Raw genomic sequence first — 11,212 nt, forward strand, 5'->3', positions numbered from 1 at the left:
CATTCCTGGAGGTTGTCTCGGGCCACAGCCTCGCTGCCACAGAATAGGCCCAGGTGCGATCTTCCACTGGGATGATGAGATGACCCAGGACAGGGCCTCAAGCAGACCCCAAAGTAAGAGATCAGGCAACTTTTAAGGGAAAGGGAGACAGACAAACACAGCAAAAGAAATAGCCCCTTGGGGTACTGCCCTGGACATCCAAAATGGCTCAGGGAGCTTCTCAGTGAGGCTACCTTCTGAAGCCACCCCACCGGCTCCAGCCTGGGTCATCAGAACACCTGTGACACAATCTCTCTCACCTCTGGTGATACAATTGGGAATATGCCCCAAGGCCCACAGTGGGATTATGGGGACAAAGGAGTGGGACAAAGGGTGGGACACAGTGCTAGCTGGACAGCCTCAAAACACACGGGAGGACATCTCACAGAGGGAGCCCAGGACTCACCATGGAGGCCAGATGGGAAGACTCTTTTCTTCACAATCTCTGGTGGCCCCATCTGGACCCACAGTTGCTGAACTGCAGCAGACACAGATGAAAGCCATGAGGTGGGGGATGGGAGAGTGGCAGTGTGAGCCCTGGTGATGTGGGGGCAGGACACTCAGAGGCTAAAGGGATGGATGATGTGGCAACCAGATGAGAAGCAGAACGATTAGTAAAGATAAACCAAACTGCATGGAATGCAAAGTGAGTCCGGGAGGAGCCATCAAGGCCCCAGACCCTCCCAGGCCACATGAGGGCCATGGAGCAGGTGCATAAACATATAACATGCAGTGGCCGGAGACCTGGCACCGTGTTCTTATTCCTCTGCAGCAGACACAGAAAACTTCCTTACCTTCCTGATAAACAAGGCCATTGCTGTTCTGAGTTTTTACCAAGGAGGGGGAAGGAGAGCAATCATGCCACCTTGGGAGACCAGGTCCAGCCCCACAGAATACCCGCAACTCTGCATGCACTAGGAAGGCTCACCAAGGCCAGGGCTGGAAACCACCAAAGGAAACACAATTGGGAAATAACAAATCCTAACCATTTAACTGCAGATGATCCCAGGGCTACGTGTGGAGCTCTTAAATGAGACCTCACCAAGAAAGAAGTCACATCAACAGTATTGACCTGTGTTAATACTAATAAAAATCTCAAATACAGAATAAATTATTTGTTAAAAAAAATACTAGAGGTAACATAAAGTTAAGACTCTCAACTAGATTCAGGAGAAAATTAAAGAAGGCAGTGGCCCAGGTCTTGGGAAAAGCTGCATTCAAAAAAAGAAAAAGGACTAGAACAAAACAACTCCTATTTGCTTCCAACATATCCATTAAGAAGTATGATCTATGAATCACAAATCCTAAAACACAAGACAAGAAGAAAACAATCAGATGGCCTCTGACTGCTGGAACCTCACACATTCAGGACTCAGATAAACACCTCAGGGCATCAAAACAACTGTCCCCACAGAATCTTAGAAAGGCTGTCAAACCTGAAAGATAAGACAGCTGAAAGAGCAGCTTCCTTCGTGCTTTTGCTTTTGATGATGAATGATCGTTGCTGGCAGGTCTTTTACGTTACCTCTGTCATAACAGCTTAGTGTGATGAAGGGAATGAGGCACTGTTTGCCCTGCACCCCACAGGTAAGGGCAGCTGGAGGGCAGCTCAGGGCCCGGTGATGGCTCTCTGCCTGGCCTGGCCTGGCCAACTCTCACCATTGGAGACACTTGAGAGATCAAATGTCAAACCAAACTTACAGTGACCTTCACAGGACAGGACAGGACACTGAGCCAAAGCCAACAAGACAAAGGTGAAGAAGGGTAAGTGCAGATGTGAAAGCAACACCATACAGAGAGAAAAGACAGCAACGCACAAGAATGCAGCCCCAGACCTCACTAATCACAGCTCAGAGTGAGCATAAGTGTCACATGGCCACTAGAATAAGTGACAGCGCCCTTGCTTGCCTGCAAAAAAAAAAAAAAGCTCTTGCCCTAGACCCCCATGGCGCAGTGCCTAGGCCTCCAGGCATACATTGGGGCATGGTGCCAAGCTGGCCACAGCCTTGGAGCACCTCGGAGAGTCGGTGCCAGAGCCAAAAGGCCAGTGCCTGGGAAAGGGTTAAACTGCACAGCTGGACCCAAGGGTACTGAGCACCAGGTTGAGGGTGACAGACACAGGATGCCTAAAAGAGCCACTGACAGCAATCTGCCAGGAAGTGGCCTGCTATTAGGGTCTTGTACTGTCCTTTCTTCTGCCTAGCCCTGAGCACACATACCCGCAACGTCATGGACCTCCCGAGGCCTCCACTTAGCTCCTCCATTTCCAGGCCCCATTTTACATATCCTATGCTCCTTGAAGCTCCCAACCCACCAGCCCAGAAGGCTGTCTGTCTCTCCTCTCATGTTCCTTCAGTGCAGATGCTGGGCCCCAGTAGTAGCTGCCTGAAGGCACTGTGTTCTGAAGCTGGAGAGGAGAGAGTACAGACTCATCACTTTTTAAGGACCTTTCAATTCTGAAAGAAAATGATGCCCTGTCTGAGAAAGGGACTGTCTCCGATCTGGAAAAAATATGGTAAAGGCTGCCCTCTATCTTGGAATGAATGAGGTGGGTCTGGGGAGTCTACCAGTGGAAGAAATAATCTTTGTGCTCACTTGTCCACCTTTTATCTATTCCACTAGCACACACACCCCCTTCTTGGGCAGAGCACAAACCTGAAAGGCTGCCTTCCAGGACTCTCTCCTTCTCCCTAGTTCTCGAGGCCCAGGCAAAGCACAGAGGCTTTTCCACACCCAAAGGGCACAGTCCCCCCCTCACTTGGTGAAAACATTTTCTTACAAGATTAATTTGCGATGATAATCTTCATGTTCAAACAATGAGCTAAAAACAACCAAGTAAGAATAAACATACTAGAGCAAATATGATTTAAAATAAAGAATGAAGAACACAGGTCCAGCGTAGCCTGATGACTAAGTTTAAAAGGGAAAAAGAAAACGAAGAAGAAATACAACCCTAATAACAGGAGCTGTGCAACAAGGAAGGGGGCCAGACTGCCCTGAAGGGCACACATGTACTTGTCAGGGATGGTAGAGAAGGCTTCTGAGTGCCCAAGGCGTCTGATCTTCCAACCTGGAGTCCTTTTATTCCAAATCTGAATGGTATTTGCTCCTTCATCCAGCACTACCTTGGAAACTCAGTACATTAGCCTCCACTGAAAGAAGACTTAGCTTTACATAAAATGAAGATACACCATCTAATCTTACTAAGGAATTAGAAGATGAGTATTTGTTTTGTGAAAAGGTTCAGGGATCACCACAACAACTCAACAACAAAAGTGATTCATGCTAGAATAGCTTGTGCTTCACCTGACGGTGAAACACAGTGGGGCCCAGCAGAATGCACAGAGAAGAACAGCTACAGCTTAAGTTTTGTCCATTATTAATTCATATAAAGATCTTGAGCAAAGCCTGTAGTTTCAGTTCTTAAGTTTCCCGACTGTGTTGATAGATAACAAGATGCAAAGGCAGAACACAAGAGCCACCTGGGTGACTGCAACTCACCCTACAGCTGACCCAGCATGCCAACACTGGAATGGCAGAGCACCACCCAGGGCCTGCACTATCCAGTAGGAGCTGTTGGACTGGGTCAAAGCTCTTAACCTCACTTGCCAGGCATAACTTGTCCAGCTCCTGCTCATTTCATTTTTCTGGCAACTCCACACAATGGATTCTGTTACCAGCTCACTCTGCAAATGCAGAAATTTTGGCCAAGCAGTGGTAAAACTGGGATTCTGCCCAGCAATGTGTGACTCCAACCCCCGGGCTCTTAACCCCTCCCCCAGCCCCCCACATGCCTGCTGGGTTGTATCAGACAGCAGGATGTCAGAGGTCTGGGCCTTCACGAAACTCCACAATCTTCTCTTCCTGGAATTCACCTCCCTGGGAGTCCTTATTACACTTTCTGAAACTCTCATCCTCCCTTGAAAAAGGGAAACTCTTTCAATTCTAAAAGATTCTGCAGAAGAACCTGTGGGCAATGCTCCATTATTAATAGCAGCCGCAGAGGCTGAACTCCCTCAGTGTTGAGAGGTAAACAGCATTCCGAGCACTTTCTTCATTTCTTCCTCCGGAACTGCCCAGACTCTCCGTACCCGCCGGCGGCATCCTGGAGTAGCCTCTGCCCCACAGCGGCTGAGCAGTCCAATGGGGCACCCACACGGCGGGAGGTCGGAGCGTGGTGCTAGGGAAACTCGAAGCTGACCCAGGCGGAGGAGGTAACACTGGGTAACACGGAACTTACTTCAGTGGAGGGGGTGACACTGGGGATACCCGGAACCAACCTGGCGGGGATGAAACTCGGGGGATGTGGCACAGACCTGGGGGAGGAGGTGACGACGTGGGGACGTGGAACTGACCCCGTGGGGTTGTTTTGTGACACTATGAGGGGACTCGGAACTGACCCGGTAGAGTAACACTAGGGGGTTGCGGAAACAACTCGGGAGCGGGGAGCCGGTGCTGGTAGGACGCAGAACCGATTCGGACGGAGAGGGTACTGGAGAGACGTGAAAACGACACCGGGGAGGGTAAAGGTCCCAGATCGCGCCGACTGTCTGCCGCTCACCTGCGCGTGGGCCACAACCAGGCTCTTGTTGCCTTCGCCGTGATACCCCCATTCATTCTCGTCCATCTTCCCCTTGTCCATCCCCTGGTGGGGCTCTGGAGCCTCGTGGGACCGCGAGCTGGGGACTGCCAGTCCACCTGGGAACCAGCCGCCGCCACCACCGCCGCCAGGGGAGGAGCGCCTGTCAGCCGCCGCCTGCCCTCGACCTGTTGGCCAGGACTCGCAGGCGCGGGCAGCCGGAAGCCACGCCCCCGATGGCTGCCATGGCGGAGCCGGGCAACTTCTGGGTTCCTGTTTGCTTCTTCTCCATTGACCACAGCTGGAAGATGGGCCAGTGGCCATCTTAGGTGCTGGCATCGTGACTCACTTCCGGAGCGCGGTCTTGACGACCGGAAGTGAGTTTTTGAGCCAGCGCGCCGGAAATGAGGCAAGAGAGGCAAGGGAGGCGGAACCAGGGGCTGATCGGGTGGGGCGGGAGTGTGGATCCTAGTGGGGACAGGACCTGGGATCCAGGTGTACCTGGGGTCGAGTGCTCCCCTCAAACCGGGACATGGGGAGCAGGGGTTCAGGTGGGATTGGGTGGTCTAGGTGGTCCAGAGATAGGGCGTAAGGTCTGTCTGGATTCACTTTTTTGCATGTAGATGTCCACTTGTTCCAGAACCATTCTCTAAGCTGTTCCACTGATCTATTTGTCTATTCTTTTCCCAAAACCCTACCATCTTGATTACTCTAGTTTTATAGTAAGTCTTTAAGTCAGTATTCCTTTGGCTTTTTTTGCCTTCTGGAAGAGATTGTAGAAAATTAGTATAATTTCCTTAAATGTTTGGTGTAATTCACCAGTCAGCCCATCTGGGCCCAGTGCTTTCTGTTTTGGAAGGTTATTAATTATTGATTCAAATGCTTTACTATCTAGGCCTATTTCGATGCTCTATTTCTTCTTGTGAGTTTTGGTGGATTGTGTCTTTCAAGGAGTTGGTCTATTTCATTTAGGTTATAGAATTTGTGGGCATATGTGTTTATAGTAGTCCTCTGTTGTCCCTGGGATCTGTATTATTGCTTCATTTCATTCCTTATATTAGTAACTTGTCTTCCTGTTTTTCTTAACCTAGTTAGAAGCTTAGCAATTTTATTGATCTTTTCGAAGAACCAGCTTTTGTTTTAATTTTCTCTATTGAATGCTTGTTTCCCATTTCACTGATTCTACTCTTTTATTATTTCTTCTACTTACTTTGGATTTAATGTGCTCTTCTTTTTCTAGTTTCCTAAAGTGAAACCTTCGATTATTGGTTTTAGATCTTTTTTTAATATGTATTCAATGCTATCAATTTCCCGCTAAACACTGCTTTAATACATACCACTACTTTTGGTAAGTTGTACTTTAATTTTCATTTAGTTCAAATTATTTTTAATTTTCTGTTGAGAATTATTCTTTGACCCATGTGTTATTCAAAAGTGTATTATTTAATCTAGACGTATTTGGGGATCTTCTGTCTTTGTTACTGATTTCTAGTTAAATTTCATTGTGGTCTGAGAACGTACATTGTATGATTTCTGTTCTTTTAAATTTGTTAATGTCTACAGTTGTCAATTATATCGTATCGACTGTTCATGCTGTTGAGTCCAACTATGTCCTTACTCATTTTCTGTCTGCTGGATCTGTCCATTTCTTATAGAGGGGTGTTCAAGACTCCCAACCAAAATAGTGGATTCATCTATTTCTCCTTGTAGTTCTGTCAGCTTTTGCCTCACAACATGATGCTTTGCTGTTAGGTGCATATACATTGAGGACTGTTATGTCTTCTTGGAGAATTGACCCCTTTATCATTATGTAATTCTCCTCTTTATCCCGGATAACTTTCCTTGCTCTGAAGTCTTCCCTGTTTGAAATTAATATAGTTACATCTACTTTCTTTCGATTAGTGTTAGCATGGTATATCTTTCTCCATTCCTTTGCTTTTAATTAACATGTCTTTATATTTAAAATGGGTTTCTTGGAGACAACATATAATATAGTTGGGTCTTGTTTATTGGTCCACCCTGACAGTCTCTGTCTTCTAATTGATATATGTAAACCAGTGATGTTTACAATGATTATTGCCCTTGTTCTTTCTTCCTGTTTTGGTCTTCTCCCTTTCTTAGCATTGTCAATTGCATCTTTTTTAAAAACCCTTTTTAATGGTTGCCTTAGAGTTTGTAAAATACATTTACAACTAACCAAGTCCACTTTCAAATAACACTATACCACTTCACAGGTAATGCAAGTACGTTATTACAAAATATTCGTAATTCTTCCCTCCTGTTCCTTGTATAATTGCTGCCATTCGTGTCATTTATACATAATATATAGTTATCAAATATGCTATAGTTATTTTTAACAAACTTATCTATTAGGTCAATTAACAAGAATTTTTTTTTTAATTATTTTATCTTTATTTTTCTCTAATGTTCTTCCTTTATGTGGATCTCAGTTTCTGACCTATATAATTTTTCTTCTTCCTGAAAGTTTTTAACACTTGTTGCAAGGAAGGTCTACTGGCAACAAATTAACTCAATTTTTGTCTAAGCAAGTCTTTATTTCTTCTTTGTTTTTCAAGAATAATTTCACAGAATACGGAATTCCAGGTTTTTTATTTTTCCCTCTCACCAGTTTAAATATTTCGCTCCACTTTCTTGCTTGCCTGCTTTCTGAGAAGTCGGATGTAATTCTTATCTTGCTTTGCTGTAGGTAAGCCTTTTCCACCCCACTCTGGCTTCAAGATTCATTTTCTGCAGTTTGAATATCATATGCCTATGTGTAGTTTTATTTTGGCCTTTATCCTTTTTGTTCTCTGAGCTTCATGGACCTATGGTTTGGTGTCTGACATTTTTGGGAGATTCTCAGTCATTGTTGCTCAAATGTTCTTTCTTTTGCTTTCTTCTCTTTCTGGTATTCCCATTATGTGTCTGTTACATCTTCTGTAGTTGTTCCACATTTCTTGGAAAGTCTCTTCCATTTTTTTTTGTTTGTTTTATAAGTTTCTATTGACATATCCTCAAGCTCATAGTGTCTTTCCTCAGCTATATCCAATTTTCTAGCCCATCAAAGGCATTCTTTATTCTTGTTTTAAAATTTCCAGTTTTAAATTATTTTTTAGATTATTCCATCTCTTTATATTACCCATATGTTCTCACATGTTGTCTATCTTTTCCTTTAGTGCCCTCAGTATATTAAAGTTATTTTAAATTCCTAGTCTGATACTTCCAACATTCTTGCCATATTTAAGCCTGGTTCTAATATGTGCTGTCTTTTCAAAGTATGTTTGGTTTTTGTCTGTTTATTTTTATTATACCTGTTTTTCTGGAAAGCCAGACATGATGTACTGGAGGAAGGGAACTGCAGAAAATAAGCATTTAGTAATATAATGCTAAGGTTTCAGGGGGAGGGGAAGCATTCTATAGGACCATGCTTAATCTTTTATTAGTGCCTATACTTTTTTTTTTCTTTTTACCCCTTTAGGTGGTAAAGTATGGCCAGAGGGGACTGGAGTTGGGTATTTCCCTTCCCCCATTAGTTAGGCTGTGGTTAAATAGTTTGACTTGAGGGTAGACCTGGTTAAGAACAATGCTGTAGGGCATTTCAAAATGGTTACTTTTCCCCTTCTGTTGCTGGAAGACTGAGGGGATTTTTCTCCGGTATTCACTATGAGAACCTGATTGAGCTCGTGGAGGTAAAGCTCATATAAATGTGAGGGTCCCCCTATGCCTGGGTCCTCCTGGCACTTTTCTCTCTCAGATTGGTCCACACTAAGCCTCCAGCAATTTGTCAATGATAGTTCAGGTTTTCCTACCCAGGTACTACTTACAGCTACTCTGGTGAGTTGTGATTCTCTGTACTTGTCTGTCTCTACAATATTGGGGGCAATGGCATATGTTGTGACCTTACTTCTATAATGGATCTAAAAGAGTTGTTGGCTTTTCAGTTTGTTCAGCTTTTTATTTATTGTTAGGACAAAATGATGGACTTCTAAGTTCCTTACTTCTAAGTTCCTTACATGTTGGACCAGAAACTAGTTGTAAGATTTTTGGTTACTGATTCAATTTCTTGTTATAGGTCTATCCTCTGGAGTCAGTTTTGATAGTCGATATGATTCTAGTGATTTGCCATTTCATTAAAGTTATCTAATTTGTTGGCAGTTATATTGTTTTATAATAATTTATGTAATGTCATTAGCAATGTCCCCATTTTCACTATTGTTTTCAGTAATTTGAATCATCTGTCTAGCTAAAGGTTTGTTGATCTGTTGACTTTTTCTAGGAAACTACTTTTGGTTTTATTGATTTTCTCTATTGAGTTTTCTATTTTATTCATCTCTGCTCTAGTCTTTACTGTAATTTCTGCTTGGTTTGGGTTTAGGTTATTCAATTATTTGGTGTATAGTTATTCACGGAACTCTCATAATACTTTATGTTTCTGTAAAATCAGTAATAATTTCTTCATTTTCATTTCTAATTTTAGTAGCTTTTTATCTAAAGGGCTTGTCATTTCGCTCATCTTTTAAAATAAATAACTTTTGGTTGTGTGGATTTTCTCCATTCCCTATTTCATTATCCCCGCTCTAATCTTTACTTCCTTTCTTCTGCTTGCTTGGGGCTTTTTTTCTAGTTTCTTACGGTGGGAGGTTAGCTTATTGATTTGAGAGCTACTTTCTTTCCTCTTGATACCTTCTTTGACACTGATTATTAAGAAGTATGTTTCATTTACACATTTGTAAATTTCCCACCTTTCATTATTTCTGATTTTATTCCATTGTCACTGGACAGTAGAATTTGTATAAATTCAATCTTCAGTTTATTAGGACTTGATTTTTTTTTTTGGTTTAACATATGGTCTATCCTGGAGAATGTTCCATGCACTCAAGAATATGTATCCTATTGTTGGAATATTCTATAGATTAGACTTAGCTTACAGCTCTGTTCAAGTAATCTTGGCTTATAGTCCTGTTGATATATACTATTTCATTTTTGATATTGTCTTGTTTTGTGTATTATTAAAAGTGAGGTACTGAAGTCTCCAACTATAATTGAACCACTCCCTTCAGTTCTGGCAGTTTTCGCTTATTATTGGGCTCTGTTGTTTGGTGCATATATGTCTATAATTGTTAAATCTTCTGGGTGAATTGACTCATCATTACATAGTGTCCTTTGTCTCATAACAATTTTTGTTTTAAAGTCTATTTTGTCTATTGTATAGCCACTCCTGTTCTCTTCTGGCTAGTCTTTGCAGGGAGTATCTTTTTCCATTCTTTTACATTCAATGATTTATATCTTTGAATCCAGTGAGTCACCTGTAAATGCATAGTTTGGTCATGACATGAGAAATCTATGAGGTTTGGTAAGTAAATCTATCAAAGTTCTGAGTATCTATTATATGCTTCCATTTATATAAAGTACAAAAATAGGCACAGGTGACCTGCACTGACAGACTCAGGGAGTTATTCCTGGGGAGAAGAGTGGGAACAGAGAGTATGAGGGCTTTAGGGGTCTGCCTTCATTTGCTTCTCATTTGGACGGTGACTGTACAGTGTGTTCAGTTAGCAAAAATCCAGCCAGTGGACACTTGTTTGCATTCTTACATGTGTGCTGTACTTCACAACACTTTAGGAAAAATAAAGCAAATCTTGATTCTTTGAGATTGAGGTGAACAAAATGGATCCTGGTGTGTTTTTGTGTATGACTGATTCCTGTTCTCCTCCTAGGAGGGCCATGCAGGGGTGTGCTTACAGTATCCATGCAGGGAGGCCTTTTCTGTGGGTGAGGTACTGTGGTATTGCCTCTTCCTGCTTGGGGGTATGGGGAAGGACTTCACCCCAGGGACCTGGTCTTACAAAGGCAGGCTAGGCTCATGAATGAACAAGGTAAACTCATAAGAGCCAATGTGCTTGCCCACAAAAACTCTGACTAAATGGCAATACATACTCCTTACAGCTTTGCTGTTTGGACACAGCTGAAAGGTGAGTACACACAGAAGCAAACCTGATGGCAGCCCATCCCTGCCAAAATCCCATGCCAGGTGATGTCAGAGCATAGGCACGTCTGTCTCTCAGGAGGTTTCCATGGCAGGAGGTAGTCCAGCACCTTGCCAGGGCCAGCAGACAGAGGCATCCCATTAATGTGTGTCCCAAGAAGCACTCCTAGGGTGGCCCAGGGAACTCTGTGACTATTGATCATACAACTGTGGTTCCTGTGTGCAAATCTAGACTGTACATTAGGATGTACATGCTTTCCTGAATGCAAATTATAATTTGGTAAAAAGTTGACTTGAAAATCACACTCCACAGGACAAAGGCCCAGCTCCGTGTCCTGGTATCCCAGATCTTGGTTATAATGATAGCAGCAAGAACTGTATTAGCAACACTCATCCACTGAGCATTTGCTGCATGCTGGATACCTAGGGCCTCATGAAGCTTCACAACACCCTCTGAGCAAAGAACTACTACTGTTCCCAACCTATACTGGAGAAACCGAGGCTCAGAGAGGATAAGTCAGCCAGGGTAAGTCAGCTACCAGAAGGGGATGATTCAACCAAAGGTCTGTTGCCAAGCTGGAACTGTTGTTTCCAGTTCTGGTATCCTG

General features: G+C 43.4%; 1 protein-coding gene across 5 annotated transcripts in view; it reads right to left on the reverse strand.

Moving 5' to 3' along the window:
- Positions 1–11,212, reverse strand: part of LOC102882841 (inositol-pentakisphosphate 2-kinase) — a 125,719-nt gene that overhangs the window by 59,787 nt on the left and 54,720 nt on the right. The window contains exon 1 of one of the 5 annotated variants that reach the window (XM_015597807.2): positions 4,601–4,843. The exons of the other annotated variants lie outside the window; for them this stretch is intronic. Within the exon in view, the coding sequence (XP_015453293.1) occupies positions 4,601–4,681 (81 nt within the window). The 5' untranslated portion in view covers positions 4,682–4,843. Of the gene's footprint in view, positions 1–4,600; positions 4,844–11,212 lie in introns of those variants that run through there. 5 annotated transcript variants of the gene reach the window in all.

Source organism: Pteropus alecto, unplaced genomic scaffold (genome assembly GCF_000325575.1).
Source record: "Pteropus alecto unplaced genomic scaffold, ASM32557v1 scaffold129, whole genome shotgun sequence".
NCBI lineage: Eukaryota > Metazoa > Chordata > Mammalia > Chiroptera > Pteropodidae > Pteropus > Pteropus alecto.